Genomic DNA, 16926 nt, shown 5'->3' on the forward strand with positions numbered 1-16926 from the left:
GAAAACTTCAAACATACAACAAATAGTATAAAAGACCTCCATGTGCCTGACACCAAATTTCAGTAATTATCAATTCGTGACCTTATTTCATCGACCCCTTCATCATGTTTTGGCGAGGAGTCTCATATTTCATCTATAAGCATTTTGATGTTTATCTCTAAAAATTAAGGGCTTTTTGCCCTAGCCAGTCTGGCTCTGTGCTTAGAGCTTCCGCCACCAAACTGAAGGGTCTCTGGCTGGATTCTAGTCCAGGGCAGGTACCTGGGTTGCCAGGCTAGATCCCTGCCCTGGCCTGATTCCCATGGGGTAAGCAACCAATCCACGTGTCTCTCACATCCATGTTTCTCTCTCTCCCACTCTCTCTGAAAAGCAATGGAAAAAATATATCCTCGAGTGAGGGTTAAAAAAAATAATTACGGGCTTTTATTCTTGTTAACGATATTACTATCCTGCTTATTTCGGGTACAACTTTATGGCAATCCTAGTTCATAGTAGGGTGTGCGTATTTTCTATTGAAGTGCATTAGGAGGCACATAAATGCCTGGAGCCCCCGGATTCTGAGCCCAGGACAGCAGCAGAGCCGACAGCAGCAGCGGCCCCCGGGGCTCGGGACGCGGTCCTCGGAAAGGATCGTAAGGGGGCGGGGCCTGCTCGCCGGCGCGCGTGCGCAGCGGGGCGCGCCCTCTCGGCTGCCGTAGTTCGTCTTTCTCGTGGGGGCGGGGGCCGTCGTCATGGCGGCTGTTCGGAAGCCGGTACTGCTTGGACTTCCCGACGCGGCGGTGCATGGCTGCCCCACGGGCCCGAGCGCCTGGACCGCTAGCAAGCTGGGCGGCCTTCCCGTGAGATGGGCGCCGGAGTCGGGGCGGCGGGTGCTTGGTGAGGGCTGCGGGGTGAGGGAGCGGGCTGGGTCCGGGGCACAGTCAGGGTCTAGCATCGCCCCCGTCCGCAGGACGCCCTGCCCGCGGTAGCAGCGCCGAGGCCGGCGTGTGAGTGTTGCAGGCGGCCGCTTGCCTTGGTCGTGCAGGTGTACTGCCCGCTGGAAGGCTCCCCGTTTCACCGGCTTCTGCACGTGTTCGCGTGCGCCGGCCCCGGGTGCGGCGGCGGGGCGCGCAGGTAGGTGCGGAAGAACCGGAGCTGCCCCTGGGGTTTTATACCGAGTGGGCGGCAGCTGGGGGCCGTGCCGGGCGCGCCCCGATGGGCCGGCCATTCGGCCGGCCGCCGGGAGTGAGCCCTCACCGCGGTTTATCTTTACCCTGAAGCTGGAAGGTGTTCCGCTCCCAGTTTCTGCAGATGCGAGAGAAAGAAGCGCCGGGCACTCAGGTAAAGCGGTGATGCAAATTAGGATTTGCTGCGATTTGAGGGCATTTTCCAGAGTATCGTTTTAGACAAACTTTAAGCTGTTTCTTTGAAGTACTTTGGAATTTTTTTTTTTTCTCTTTTCTGAATCATAAAATGCCATTTCCTTAAGGTTTCGTTAGTTGTTTCTTTTAACATCCGCCTAAGGTCTTGAGGCACACGGCTTACTGATTTTTCTGCTTGGGAAAAACTATGAGTGTGTGTAACACATACGTGTGTTTAGTAAATATTCTTACTGTGATAGGTATATATGTATGTCAGAACTTGAATCCAGAGCATTGCATATGTAACTCATTCAATAAGATGAAATCTGAATTTAATAATCCAAAAGTCAGGCAAGTTGGTAGCCTCCCTTTGCCTGTAAATGTTGCTTTATATATGTGCTGAGTTCTTAATATGTGCCAGGCAAAGTACTAGCAATGCTGGGAATAAAAAGATGACCGTGGTGTCTGCCTATATTTGTCAGCATTCAATTGTAGATAATAGAAAAGCGCTTTGACTTTTTAAAGGTGAGACAGACTTAAAATTAGGTTTTTGCTAACTTACTGGACAGGCTGGAGAAGGCAACTCCGGGAACGACCTCCCGGACCACACCTCAGAAATGGCCTGTCAGGGAGCCGCTGTGCTACCTCTGCTGCAGTCAGGGAGCTGAGGTGTCACCTGGTCACCTGGAAGCTGCCCTTGTCAGAACTTGACTCCAGAGCCTTGCTCTGCCTCTGTCTACATACTTTTGCTTCATAGCATCTCAAGTTTGTCTCTCTCTCTTTCTCTCTCTCTCTCTCTCTACTGGCCCTGATTAGCAGACCCCTGATCATATCTGGACCCCTAACTGCTAAGGAGTCTGGGAAATGTAGTTCTTTCCTGCCAGATTCTGCAATACATGAGGCACAACTGAAAGAGTTTGGAACAGGTGGTTGAAGAAGACACTGTACTACATCTGCCATACTGCCCCTAAGGGGGAAAGACACTGTTTGCCACCTCCAACATGCTTTTGAGTAAATGGGGTCCAGGAAGTGAATCAGAGTGTGCCAGAGGGCAAGTGGCTGGTATGAAGCCTCCCTCAGGGAGGTGGAGGGATGAGTGGCTGAAGCCAAGGGAATAGGTGAGGTCACCCAATTGTGCTTAGACCTCATTCACTGGATATTCTTCCAGAAACAGGAAAATGGCCTTGCAGCTGAGGATTGGTGTGAAGGTGCAGGTGACTGGGGAAGTGACAATGAGGAGGCGCCTTCACCACAGCTTACCTTGGATTTTGGAAATGATTCTAACAGTGCCAAAGACATAGACTGGACTGCCCAGCTCCAAGACCTCCGCCTTCAGGATACTGTCCCGGGTGCTGCTCTTCCTGTGCCTCCTGGGGAAGGGATGGCCTTGCCTTCTGTGGTGCCGCAGTTCCTACCCCACTATATCTGTGTGGTAGATGAGGATGATTACAGAGACGTTGTCAGTCTAGATCATGCTCACAGTCTTCTCAGAGATTATCAACAGCGAGAAGGAATTGATGTGGAACAGTTGCTTTCCCAAAGGTGAGAATTTGTGCAGCTGAGGTTAAGAGATGACTGATCAGAAAGCTGCCACAGGAGATACCCTTTGTTTTTACCCTAGTACCTGGGGAAACTTTTTCAGGCAGAACTTGTGTGGATAAGACCTTTGTGCTTCAATCTTTGGATGAGAAAGGGAGGCAGAGATCCTTGAGTTAGCTTGAAAACAGAGGCTAGGGATGCCAACTATTTACAAAAGATGTGTTCACTATCTCTTTAACTTTGTTTTCTGTTTCTAAATGTGTAGCTGAGACGAGTAAGTTAGAAAAATGCCATTTGTGCCCTGGCTGGTGTGGCTCAGTTGGATGAGCGTCATCTCATGCACCAAAAGGCTTCCAGCTTGATCTCCAGTAGGGGGTGTGCAGGAGGCGGACAATCAGTGACTCTCATTATTGATGTTTCTATCTTTCTCTTGCCTCTCCCTTCTTCTTTCTGAAATCAATAAAAACATATTTAAAACAAAAAATTATCAAAGGCTATATAAACCAAAGCCCTCTAAAGACGTAAGCATGATTATTTTTGCTGTTATAATATAATTACAACAGGATGTTTGGAGAGATAACCTGCTTCTCTACCAGACCTCTTTCATTCATAAGCTTTTTCAGAATAATGCTGGGTTGCATTGAGACATATTGGTGTTTGAAAATAATCCTTCATGGAGAAAGAAATGGAAAAAGTCAACGGGCATAATGACTTTTTACTTTGCAAATAATTATCTCAGATTGAAAATGGCTGGGGAGCAGGGCTTGGGAGAAGGATGGGCAGGGAATTACTGTTGTACATTATAAGGTATTAAATTTATGATATTTAAATTGTTTGCATAAGTTAACTTTGATAAAAAAATTTAAATTGTTTTCTCTTCTAAATACTGTAATTCTCTGGATATAGACACTCAAAACTATTTTCTGCTTCTCTTTTTAGTCTTCCTAGTGATGGTAATGAAAAGTATGAGAAGACCATGATTAAAAGTGGAGATAAGATATTTTACAAATTCATGAAGAGAATTGCTGCTTGTCAGGAGCAGATTTTGAGGTAAAGGTACATTTTCTTTTATTGTTTCTCTTGATTATAAAAGTAGCATATGTTCATTTGGAAAACATAGGAAAGTAAAACGAGAAAACCAAATTCCACAATATTGCTCAAACTAAGGCTAAGATTTTTTAAATTTAAATACATCTTTATTGATTTCAGAGAGAGGAAGGGAGAGAGGGAGAGAGAGAGAAACGTCAATGGTGAGAGAGTTATTGATCAGCTGCCTCCTGCACGCCCCCTACTGTGGATTGAGCCCACAACCTGGGCATGTGCCCTGACCAGGAATCGTACTGCTATCTCCTGGATCCTACGTCAATGCTCAACCGCTGAGCCACACCAGCCGGGTGAGGCTAAGATTTTAGTATATTACATTCACTTATTTTTTATGCATTTGCATGCATGTATGTGTTCAGGTAGGTATTGTGTATTTTTAAAAACTATAATTGGGATCATAGCATATTAATTATTCTTTTTTTAATTCTCACCTGAGGGTATTTTTTTTCCATTGCTTTTCAGAGAGTGGAAGGGGGAGAGAGAAACATGGATATGAGAGAGACTCATCGATTGGTTGCCTCCTGCATGCCCCCTGGTTGGGGCTGGGGAATTGAGCCTGCAACTGAGGTACATGCCCTTGGCCTGAATCAACCTGGGACCCTTCAGTCTGCGGGCCTACGCTCTAACCATTGGACCGAACCAGCCAGGGCAATAATTTTTCTTTTTCAATAAACATTCATTGGTATTGAAGGTTTTGTTGTATATTAAAAATTCTTCAAAATGTTTTTTCTGCTTTTTTTTTTTTAAACTTAAATTTTTAATAGGTAATGTATTCCTGAGTTTCAAAAATATAAAAACATACATATATGCATATGTTTATAAATATAATGATTTCTTTCTTGCCATCCATAATCTACTGAGGTAACCACTGTTGTTAGTTTCCTATGTGTGCTTACAGTTTCTTTATGCATGTATAAGCAAATATAATGATTATATATTGCTTTCCTTTTTTTTTTTTTACACGAAAGGCACATTCTGTACCTTGCTTTTTATTTAAACTCTACACTGTATCTAGTAGTACTGTATTTTTTAGTACATTGAGAATTTTGTTTTAAGAAAAGCTTTATAGTAGTCCCTTGTCAGTGTTTCTTGGTAATGGCAATTTAATGTTATTTCCAACCTTTTGCTATTACAGATTATGCAAATGAACAGTCTTGCACCTATGATATTCTGTGTGTATGCAAGTATATTTGTAGGATGCATTCCCTGAAGTGGCATAGTTACGCAAAAGCTGTATGCAATTGTAATTTTCATTGATAGCACCAAAATGACTCCCACAGGACTTCAATTCCTACTGGCCACATATCAGACTCTGATTCCTACTGGTAGTCTGTTAAGTGCCTGTTTTCCCATCACCTTACCAATAGTGCGAGCTGCATGCTTTTGTAGTTCTACCAATTCGTGAAAAGGGCATCTCGGTATAATTTTACTTTGTTTTTTCTTATTATTGGCATCTTTATGTTTTTTTATCATTTCTATCTAGTCATATCCTTTACCCATTTTTCCATAAGTTCTTGATCTTTTTGATTTTTTTTAGGAACTTAGGGAGATTAGCCCGTTATGATGATTAATTTTCTTGATTTGTTTCTTGACTTTGCTTATAGATATGTCATTGAGTATTTAAGTGCTCCCATCCAGTGTTTCAGTTTTGCACAGTTTAGTGCTAAATCACACATCTCCCTCATAAATCTTAGAATTTTTTATGAAATCCCCATACTCTAGTTCTAGAAGTGAAATTCAGAATCAAAGGTTTGAAGTTTAAAAGTTCTTGATATATATATTGTTTGCCTGTAGTTGTTACTACTTAGTACAAAGTCAGACTTTACTCTTGATTCCTGCATCCTGATTTTATTGATGAAAATCCAGTTTATTTTGTTTCTCCTTGTTTTAATTAAGTATAGCAACTAGACATCTCATAAAATGTATGACCTCATGGAAACATGCCCAAATTATGATAACCTTCAACAGAATTTTCAGATTAAACATATTTTTAAGCATATGGCACCTCAATAATGGCAGTGATTCTCAGCTAGAGATCACCCCATTGGAGGGACTACTTCACCAGTGAGACTCACTGCCCACAGTGAGCCGGGATGTCAAAGGGATGAGTGACTGTGTGGTGGGGGTGGGAGGAGGCCCAACAACCACTGTCCTTGGTGCTGACTGCAAAAGTACCCAATCTGGTCAGGGAGGCAGACAACATTTAATGGTATGGCAGGTGTCCAGTAGAGCTGTGAACAAGTATGCAGAAAACACAGAAGAGGGATGACAGCGGCTGTGCCTTGGTGCCTCAGGGAAGGCATCATGTAGGAGAGACAGACTTGGGCCCTGAGCCCTACTGGAGGCACTAAAGGGCAAGAGTGCTCCAAAGTCACAGTGGGATCGCCAACTAAGGAAAAAGGTGTCCAAATGCATAGTGGTGCGGTGGGGACAGTTCAGTGAGCTGGACATCATGGTGTTTGAGGTGAGAGCAGCGCCATACCTTGACTTCCTTTAGGACACATACTCTTTATTATTATTATTTAAATGTGTTTATTGATTTGAGAGAGAGAGAAAGGGAGGAGGAGGGAGAGAGAGAAACATCAATGGTGAGAGAGTCATCAATCGGCTGCCTCCTGCACACCCCCGACTGGGAATTGAGCCTGTAACCCGGGCATGTGCCCTGACGGGGAATCCAACCGAGATCGCCTGAATCATAGGTCGATGCTCAACCGCTGAGCCACACCAGCTGGGCTAAATTTTCACTTTTTGTTTTATTTTGGAGATTTCTGTTTTCCTCAAATAGATTTTTTTGTTTGTTTCCAGTCTACTATTATTCCTTATTGAATGAAGTTTTTTATTTCTGATATCACATTTCTGTTTTAATCTCTTGTAGTTTCCATTTAGGTGTTAAATTCCTCATCTGTTTATTGCATGTTCACCTTTTCTACTAGATTCTTGGTATTTTATTTTATTATTTTTATTTTTTAATTACTATTTTTTAATCCTTACCTGAGGATGTTTTTTCCATTGCTTTTCAGAGAGAGTGGAAGGGGGAGAGAGAGACACATTGATGTGAGAGAGACACATTGATTGGTTGCCTCCCACATGTGTGGAGCCTGCAACGAGCCTGTAACCAAGGTACATGCTCTTGGCTGGAATCGAACCCAAGACTCTTCAGTCTGCAGGCAGACGACATTCTGTCCACTGAGCCAAACTGCCTAGGGCTATTCTTGGTATTTTAAAGTCATTGATAATACCACCATCTTGTCTGTGGGTCTCCTTGTATTGACTTGCCTTATAGGTTAAATTTTTGTGTTTCTTTGACTATAATAACTTTTCGAAAAAATTGTGTACCAGAATTGTATGTTGAAGAAAGGTAGATAAATATTTACTCCTTGGGAGGGCATGCCAATAGCGAGGACGTCTGAATCCATTTAATTTGCAGTTGATCTGTGTTTTTGGTTTGATTCAGTTCCACATGGGTGTTAGTGCCTCCCCCCAAACTTTGAATCAGATATTGATAGGACTTCAGATATCTTGCCATGCTGTACGGGCTTGCTGCTAGTGTTTTGAGGCTCTGGATTTTCTCTTTCTCTGCCTCAAGCCTGGTTCTGTGCAAGAAAGAAACAAACGTCTGCAAAGTGAGCTCTTAGATGTTGGAATGTGACTTAGGTATTGTTTGGTCCTGACTCGGTGGTTTTTGTTTCCTTGCCCTAGGTATTCCTGGAGTGGAGAACCACTGTTTTTGATCCGTCCTACATCAGAAGCCACTGAGCTCCCAGCCTGCAGCCACTGTGGAGCCCAAAGGACATTTGAGTTTCAGCTTATGCCAGCACTGGTCAGCATACTAAGAAGTGCTAATTTAGGTAATAAGCCCTTTATTAATTTGAGTTTGTGAATTTATAGCACTAATTTGGAATTATTTTAAAATGAAAGGGTATTGTATTTTGTTTACTAATAAAATATAAGTGTATTACAGAAAATTTGGGAAACTGAAACACACTGATAACATTTTGGTTGATTTAAGGCCACCCCATTTTCTGTCCTTAAAGTTATTTTCATCACATTATAATATAACAAAAGTGTATTATTCTTTTAAAAATAGCTTTTACTTGATTGTAATTATTTATCATAATTTTATAGTTTTCATTTTTAGAAATTTTTAGGAAAAAAATGAAAAGACCCTGGCCTGGTGGCTCAGTTGTTTTGAGTGTCATCCCATACACCAAAATGTTGGGGGTTTGATTTCTAGTCAGGGCACATACCTAGGTTGCAGGATCCCCAGGCGGGGCACTCAAGGGTAGCAACTCTCTCTCATCAGTGTTTCTCTCTCTCTGTCCTGTGTAAAAAATACATATCCTAGAGTGAGTAAAAAAAAAAAAAAAAAAGTTTTTGTAATAAAGGTAATATGTGTTGTGAAGCAAGATTCAAGCAGTGAAGAAATATGTGCAGTAAGAAGTAAAGCCCTTCCTAATGTCAGTTACTAGAGGGAACTTTTTTTTAAATTTATTTTTAGAGAAAGAAGAAGGGAGGGGGGAGAGAGAGAAACATCGATATGAGATCAAAACATTGATCGGCTACCTCGTGCATGCCCTTCACCCAGGATCGAGTCCCAACCCAGGCATATGTCCTGACCAGAAATTGAACTGTCAACCTTTTGGTTCATAGGATGATGCCCTACCAACTGAACTACCTGGCCAGGGCTCTTTCACTTTTTTTTTTTTTTTAATATCTCTTTATCGATTTCAGAGAGAGGAAGGGAGAGGGAGAGAGAGATAGAAACATCAACAATGAGAGAGTCATTAATGGTCTGCCTCCTGCACGCCCCCGACTAGGGGTCGTCCACGAAACCCGGGCACTGCCCTGACCGAGGATTGAACCAGTGACCTCCTAGTTCATAGGTCAGTGCTCAATCATGGAGCCACGCCAGCCAGGCTATTTCACTTTTATATAGATATCTTTTGGCATTGAATGTTGCTTTGTAGACGTCTGAGAGTAGCCTGTTTTCCCCCTTGTGACTAACATTTATGCTAGGATGCTGGTAGAATTTTCTTTATTCATGAAGTCCAGTCACTAAACTAGGTACATCTTGCTGTCCTAATGTTCTATAATCCTTTTATCATGGGACAAGATGGGTTTTCAGACCAGTATATTTTTCTCTTTTAATTTCTGCATATCTCTTCTTGCATGTAGGTTTTCTACTGGAGCAGCACCAGTTACTTTAGTCACCTTTCTCCTCTCAAATCCATGCTAACATCTTTTTCCTTTGCCTCTGCATTCATAGAGATTCTCTCAAGTCTTTCCTTCCTGCCTGTAATTAAGTTTCACCTGTCTTTCTGTTCCTCGTGGTTTCTGTTATTTTCTATTAGATGTATAATGGGGCTGTTTTGACCTTCATATGTTTCCTCTTTCTCTGACCCCTCCCTTACCCCCCAGCTGTGACAGGTCTCTGGGCTCAGGCCTCATGTACACTACTCAGGTACTTGGTATTTTATTTCTTTTTGGTTAATCCTCACCAGAGGATATTTTTTCCGTTGCTTTTCAGAGAGAGTGGAAGGGACGGAAGGATGGGGAAAGAAAGAGAGACATCGATGTGAGAGAGACACATCGACTGGTTGCCTGCCACACGCGCCCTGGCCAGGAAGTGGGGAGCAAACCCTCAATGCATCGGTGCGCGGGCAGATGCTCTAACCACTGTGCAACACCTGCCGGGGTGGTATTTTATTTCTTGCACTGCCTGTTTTCCCATCCCAGTGGTTACTAGTTCTGAGGCTCCAGCCTTCTCCTGCCCTCTGCAAATGCTGCACATTCTTGTTAGAAACTATATCAAATACACAGGTCTTTCCTCCCAGATTAGCCCTATTTTGGCCTCCTTTCGCCTGTCTTTGATCGTTTTCTTTCCATTATGCCTGCCTACATTTTTTTCCTTGTCTGCTTCAAACCAGTTACCCACCTCATCCTCTTGTCCTGTCTTCCTGTTCTGATATTAGCAGGAGTTGTCGTTGCTCATGTTTTCTTGCTACCATTCTTTTTTTTTTTTTTTTTTTAATATATCTTTATTGATTTCAGAGAGAGGAAGGGAGAGGGAGAGAGAGTTGAAACGTCAGTGATGAGAGAGTCATTGATCGGCTGCCTCCTGCACGCCCCCGACTGGGGATCGAGCCCGCAACCTGGGCATGTGCCCTCACCAGGAATCGAACCAGGATCTCCTAGATCCTAGGTTGATGCTCAGCCGCTGAGCCACGCCCGACTGGGCCTTGCTACCATTCTTCATGGCTCCATCCACTGATAAATTTCTATAAGTTCTTAGGGCTTATTTTCTATTTTTTGCCTGAATCCTTTCTTGGAGGTAGTGCATTCTATTAGCATGATGTATTTTTTAAATGATTTTCCACGTCATGTAGTCTAGAGAGTTGTAATGAAGATTCGTTTAGGTTTTTGTTTATTTTTAAAGTATATTTCCCAGTTAAATCTGCTTTTTGTCATGAGTGGTCACTTACTACAGGAAACAGTGTGAGTGTATTGTGACTGAAAGTTAGTGAGCACTGTTTTTGCTTTACATAATCAGTTTTCAGCTTGTAAGTTAAAGTCACGCCTTGTGTCAACACCACTTATCCTGATGTTGAGCCATCTTTCTCCTTTCCTTCTATTACAGTCTAATTACTTAACCTCTTTGACAGTGGACACGTAAGATGTGCCAGGCTTAGTTTATTTAATCCGCCTCATAACAATCTTATCTTCATGATGAATACAGTTATCATTACAGAGAGGTGAGGTCACTTGCTCAAGGTGGTAAAGCTGGAATATGAACCTAAGCAGTCTTGCTCCAGAGTCTGGACTCTATCCACAAAGCAAACTCAAATACTGAGTGTATCTCATGACAATTGCTCTTTGCTGGAAACCTGAATATGTTATATTTTTCAGGTCTTTCTGTGGAATTTGGAACAATTCTAATTTACACATGTGAGAAGAGTTGCTGGCCACAAAATCAGCAGACTCCCATGGAAGAATTTTGTATTGTACAAGAAGACCCAGATGAATTATTATTTAAGTAGAATATTTCCATTTTTAAATCTAAGTTAAAATAAATTTTAATGTCCAAATTTGTGTTTTTACTTCATTTTGACTGTTACTAGTTATTCACTCTTGTTTTTAAGTGTTGTCTTGCTCTTTGGCACAGTGCTAGGACTAAAGTGAGATTTAGAACCTCCTGGCTGTGGGCTGTTCTACCCTTCCAGGGTCAGTGGCCTTTCTCTGCAGCGGAAATGCAGCCCCGCTGTAGCCCAGAGGGCAGGCGTTCCCTGCGCAGGCAGCCTGCTGGGCATTCTAGGAGGGAGAGGACCGAAGAGCCGTGAGCAGCCGTCAGCCTCTAATAACACTGGACGCGGTTGCAGTCTCTAGGTGCTGTCAGATCAAGCCACTGTGCCTGCTCCAGCTGCTTCAGGCCCCTACCCTGCGACACCAGCTGTTTATACCTGCCCCATGTTCCCCCACCTCAGGCTCCCCGCCCTTACCCAATCCTACTGTGGATGAAAAAGGGGACACATAGTAAACCTGACAAGCTCAGGGGAGGCCTGCATGGCAGCCTTACAAACTCAGAGACTGAAAGTAACCACGTAGGATGGTTTGAACATAAAAATTCCTATGTGGGTCATGGCAGGTAGTCATGTTTTAGGCTTGTAGCTTCCTTGACAAAGGTCACTTTTTACCTTAAGCAAACCCTGTCTTGTCTTTTTGCATCTAAGATAACATACCTTTGAAATGTCAGTGATCTGCTTTTCCAGACCCCTTAAGACACAACTGCTGCCCGGAGGTCCAGACCACAAAACCCTCCTTATCTTGTTCCCCACATACCATCTCTGTGCTGTAAATGTTATTTACTCTCCTGTACCACCAATGTAAAGAAAATATGTTCCTCCATTTTGCCTTTTTATCTAATCCCAGAGATTTCCTGCTTTGCTTTTATCCACCTCGTAATTTTACCACCAGTAGATTTCATGTAACCCTCGTAATTTACCACCAGTAGATTTCATGTAACCCTCCTTATGTCTCCAACCTTTTAATCTGTATAAAAGGAGCTACAAAACTGCCATTCTTTGGAACATTTTTTTCAGCCTGTTGAGATTTTGCTTCCTGTCGTCACTTTGGCTCAAATTAACTCATAAAAATTTTCTGCATGTTTGGACGTCTCTTCAGCAGCATCACAGGAGGGGGCCCTTATTGAACGCTGGACATTGTCCTTCCATCCAGCCACCCGCTTTTCCAATTTCCCCTAGTTCCATTCACTTCGTGTTATTAACCCCTTCCATTCTGCTACCCTTTGGCAGCAGTATGAAAACTGCTCCAGCTTGTACGGACCTGCTCTTTGCCTGCAGAGGTGAGGAAACTGGGTATAAACAATTTGGTTTGCTACTCTGATAAATAACACATTAGGCCCACATTATCATGAGCTGTGGTTTTCCTGGACAGTGGACGTCTGGTTAGAACCCTACATAATCCTGCCTCCTGGGGCACCTGAGAAAGTGGCTGGCTGTGTAAAAACTGAAGGTCTGGTCACTGAGGCTTCAGGCATGCTGGGTTTTGTTGGGGTGGAAAAATAATTTTCCTTTTTTTCCTTCTAGGTTCTTGGCTGTGACACCCCCAATGTAATAAAAGATTAACAGAAGAGAAAGAAGTTTAATAACATGTATACCTCCTTTATATAAGGGAGAGACCCAGGAAAACTGAGTAACTCCCAGGAATGGTCCAAGCCATCATCTTAAATACTTCCTTCAGTTAAAGACAAAGGATCCTGGGAGGCAATGGGAGAGCCAGTTATGAGAGGTTATCAGGCACAGTAAACAAGGGTAGGGTTATACATTAAAGCTGAAAGTGCAAATAAGTCCAATGTAAATGCATTTTAAGTGTAAAACTGCATATTGCTATGTAAAAAACCTAGATCTAGAAAGACAAAGGCCAGCAAGGGCCCTGATAGTAGGATTAGGGTATGAGTGGGACTTTCAGCTTTAACTTCCTGCATTTATAACCTACTTGAATTTAGTAGGCAAGTATTTTACACTTTTCATCCACAGACCCATCCACAAAGAAAAGTGAAGGCCCAGGGGAAGAAGAGGGAGGCAGGAGGGAAGCCCAGGAAGTGGCTCCCATTTACTGAGTGTCTGGAGAGAGAAGTAAGTTCAGCATCCTGTGGGGGCCTCTGCTGGGTTTGGCTGCCAGGGTGGGGTCTTTGTGAGAGCCAGCCCAGTAGTAGGAAAGGAACCTCAGCAACCCACTATGCAGGGGTGCCCCCCCCCTCCCCGGCTGGGCACTCTGACACATCCTGCACCTCCTCCCTCAGGGCAACAGCCTCAGTATTCCTCACAGATCAGTCTGGTGTGTAGTTGGTGAACCAAGCAGCTGATGAGAAAGACCACAGAAGTCAAAAGCATTTTTCTCTGTTTTTCATCTTTACCTTTTTTCTTCTAATTAAATATATTTGTCATATAATATTGCGTAAATTTAAGGTATAGTGTGATATTGTTTTATGATTGCCATTGTAGTGATATTTAGCACCTCTGTCACATTACATGGTTTATCCTTTATTTTCAGTGGCTGGATAATAATTTTTTTCAATTTTAAAATTAGCATTTTCTTTTTTATTATGTATCTTTATTGATTTCAGAGAGAGGAAAGGAGAGGGAGAGAGAGAGAGAAACATCAATGATGAGAAAGTAATTGATTGAGCCTGCAACCCCGGCATGTGCCCTGACTGGGAATCGAACCCTGATCGCCTGGATCCTAGGTCGATGCTCAACCGCTGAGCCACACTGGTCGGGCTAAGTTTAGCTTTTAACATACTCTAGAAAACCTTTGCTTTAGCCATGCTTGTTTTCTTATTCTTTGACAAGATGCTATACTTTTTTTTGCCATTTAAAAAATTTTTTTTTCAATTAGTTGATATACAATATTATATTAGTTTCAGGTGTACACCGTAGTGATCAAGCATTTATACACCTTATAAAATAATTCCCCCCATAAGTCCATGCATAGTTATAATATTATTGACTATAATCCCTGTGCTGTACTTTACATCCTCATGATACTTTTGTTAACTACCAATTTGTATTTCTTAATCCCTTCACCTTTTTCACCCAGTCCCTGCAAACTCCCTCCCAACTTTTTGCTGGTTTAATAGGTAAAAATTATTTTTTATTCTTTTAATGGTTTAAAATTTTTTAAAATTTATTTTACAGAGAGGAAAGGGGAGGGGGGAGGGGGGGAGAGAGGGGGGGGGAGAGAGAGAGAGAGAGAGAAACATCAGCTTGTTCTTATGCACTCATGGGCTGATTCTTGTTTGTGCCCTGAGCGGGGATGGAACCCGCAACCTTGGCATATCCCGAGGATGCTCTGACCAACTAACCTACCCTGCCAGGGCCAAAAGGTGAAAATAACTTAAATACAATTTTGCATTTCTTTGATTAAATTTCAGTCTGCTTATTGATCGTATTATCCATTTTCTTCACAAGTGCCTGTTCACATCCTTTGCCTATGTATTTTTGGCGGGTGAGGTTTTTGTCTTTTTCATTTGTAAGAGCGCTTTACATAGAGGGGCATCTGTTTTGTAACCGGTAAGGACGCTGGCTGGCAGTTCAAACCCCAGGCTGCAAGGAGACCCCTAGGCTTCTTCAGGTGGGCAGCGGCTGGCGGCCGCCCGTGAGGAGCAGCGCGGAGCAGGCGCGCAGGCCCGGGCGCCAGGCGCCCTCCGCTCGCCGCCGCGCTCGCCAGGGCAGCCCACTCCCCAGGCGCGAGCGGCCGGCGCCAGACGCCCACTGGCGGCCGTAGTGCGCAGGAGCGGAAGCCGGGCCGCCGTTCCCCCGCCCTTCCCCCACCGCTTCCGGCCGCAGCTCAGTTCTCCCGCCTCCGCCTCCGTCGCGGCTCGTGGTCGTCCCGCCATGGCTCTGTCGCGGGGGCTGCCCCGGGAGCTGGCCGAGGCCGTGGCCGGGGGCCGGGTGCTGGTGGTGGGCGCGGGCGGCATCGGCTGTGAGCTGCTCAAGAACCTCGTGCTCACCGGGTTCTCCCACATCGACCTGGTGAGGGCCAGGCGTGCGCGCGGGCTGAATGGCGGGCCGTGGTGCCGGGCCCGGGGGTCGGGACCTGAGTTGGGGTGCGATGGAGGGCCGAGAGGCTCCGGGGTCCCGGCCGAAGAGAGGGAGCCCTTCGGCGGGGACGGAGCGGGCCTCGCCGCTCTCTGGCCTGCGCGGGACGCGGAGGAGGCCGCGGGCCCGGGTCTTCCGGGCATCCCGCGGCGCGCCGGCCTCCGCCCCCCGGGCAGCGCCAATTTGTGGCGTCTCCAGGGTGTAGAAGCGGCCTCGTGTCTTTTAGCTTTAGAGCATTTCCTAGCTTTAAAGGGAGGCAGGAGGTGATTGAGTTTCTGGTGCCCGTTGTGACTGTTTAAATCAGAGGTTCCCCTTAACTCAGAAGTAATGATCCAGAGCAGAGGGTGGCGGTAACAGTATCCAACTGAGCGCCGGTCCTGAGGGGTTTGCCCGCGTTAACGTGTTTAATCTTCACTACCCCGTGAGGTTGCAAACACTGTTTTCATCACATTTTGTTTTTAACGGGTAGAAAGGAAAACGAGATGCAGTGCGGTTTAGTAATTTACCTTGGTTCACGAAGCAAGTGGCAGGACTCCTTTGGGGCGGGTGCTTTTCGGTTCTGGGTACAATCTGCGTGACTGTCATTCTTACTACCATAGATAATACACGTGCTTATTTCATCAGAGATGTTGGTTAGGATCTTAACTTTTGCCTTCGTTTACAGTAATTTTAAATCAAGTTATTTCTGTTAAAGTGAACTTTTTAGAGATTAGAGGTGTGTCCTGGGATTGGACATGAGTTTAAAGGTGTTTTAAGATGTTGTGGAAACACGGAATGAAAAAAAAAGTAGAGGCGGCTGACTGAGCTAATAAATGAGTGACTGGGCGGAACAATTTGAACATTTTTCCTTTGGCTTTTTATAGGGTTTGCCTTTCCATTCACTTGTGTACCACAAACCTAAATATGGTTGTGCCTTACCTGATAACAACTGATACTTATTTAAAAGAACCATTTTGTAATAGACACCCAAGAAATAAATGTTGATCCTTTGTGTTGGGTTTAATTTTTGTGGTAAATTTATGTATTAGAAGTTTTGTAAATTTTGGAAGTAAAAATAAATAGTTTAGGTGGTTGATTGTATGTTTTAATGATTTTCACAGATTATAACCAAAACCATTAATGTGTCTCACAATTAGAACATTTTATTACTCTGCATATAAATTTGTTGAAATGGATTGAAAATGGCTTTGGTCATTTCCATTCCTAATATTTATTTATGAGCAGCAATTAGATAAGACTTAAAACATGACACATTTAAAATCTTGTGTAGAAATTTTTTTTTTTTTTACAGCCCTCAGGAAATAATTGTAAATGAGATTGTGTATGTGCGAAGACTTTTGAATTAATGAAATTAGCAAAAATTCAATAAATTTGTTTGCCAAGTATCATTTAAGAAAAAAACCAGGGCACAGTTAAATCTAATATGTGGATTTGAAAGACTAGACTGATAGAGATGAATTAAATATAATGCCTTTTTTGTTGTTAATCCTTACCTGAAGGTATTTTTTCCATTGATTTTTAGAGAGAGTGGAAGGGAGGAAGGGTGGAGGAAAGAGAAACTCAATGTGATGTTTCTCTTGACTGGGAATTGAACCCGAGACCCTTCAGTGCACGGGCTGATGCTCTCACCACTGAGCCACACCGGCCAGGGCTATAATGCATTTTCAATACGGAATTTCTTTTTTCTTTCTCTTAAAAACTTTATCTTTAGCCCGGCTGGGCATGGCTCAGCGGTTGAGCATTGACCTAGGATCCAGGAGATAGCGGCTCGATTCCCAGCCAGGGCACACGCCCGGGTTGCGGGCTCGATCTCTAGTCGGGGGTGG

General features: G+C 43.8%; 2 protein-coding genes across 3 annotated transcripts in view; both read left to right on the forward strand.

The window, feature by feature from the left end:
- Positions 1-713: 713 nt before the first annotated feature.
- Positions 714-11068, forward strand: PDCD2L (programmed cell death 2 like). 2 transcript variants are annotated; one of them, XM_081117853.1, is made up of 7 exons: positions 714-839; positions 950-1113; positions 1260-1320; positions 2509-2882; positions 3819-3929; positions 7683-7831; positions 10890-11068. In XM_081117853.1, the coding sequence occupies exons 1-7, from the start codon at positions 732-734 to the stop codon at positions 11018-11020; spliced, it is 1098 nt and encodes a 365-aa protein (XP_080973979.1). In that variant the 5' UTR covers positions 714-731; the 3' UTR covers positions 11021-11068. The 2 variants fall into 2 exon arrangements, with proteins under 2 accessions (XP_080973979.1, XP_080973980.1); XM_081117854.1 differs by having other exon boundaries at positions 717-839; positions 1025-1113.
- A 3770-nt stretch (positions 11069-14838) lies between these two features.
- UBA2 (ubiquitin like modifier activating enzyme 2) overlaps positions 14839-16926 on the forward strand; it is a 31725-nt gene continuing 29637 nt past the window's right edge. Inside the window, exon 1 of the mRNA XM_081117846.1 lies at positions 14839-15034. Coding sequence (XP_080973972.1) covers positions 14897-15034 — 138 coding nt within the window. The 5' untranslated portion in view covers positions 14839-14896. The remainder of the gene's footprint in view (positions 15035-16926) is intronic.

Source organism: Miniopterus schreibersii, assembly GCF_964146895.1.
Source record: "Miniopterus schreibersii genome assembly, chromosome: 18".
Classification (NCBI taxonomy): Eukaryota; Metazoa; Chordata; class Mammalia; order Chiroptera; family Miniopteridae; genus Miniopterus; species Miniopterus schreibersii.

Bases quoted from the DNA above. Each gene is read 5' to 3' on its own strand.
- PDCD2L (XM_081117853.1), top strand. From the start codon at position 732: ATGGCGGCTGTTCGGAAGCCGGTACTGCTTGGACTTCCCGACGCGGCG. The intron at 1,321-2,508 runs GTAAAGCGGTGA...ATATTCTTCCAG, and splicing joins AAGAAGCGCCGGGCACTCAG to AAACAGGAAAATGGCCTTGC. The intron at 2,883-3,818 runs GTGAGAATTTGT...TTCTCTTTTTAG, and splicing joins GAACAGTTGCTTTCCCAAAG to TCTTCCTAGTGATGGTAATG.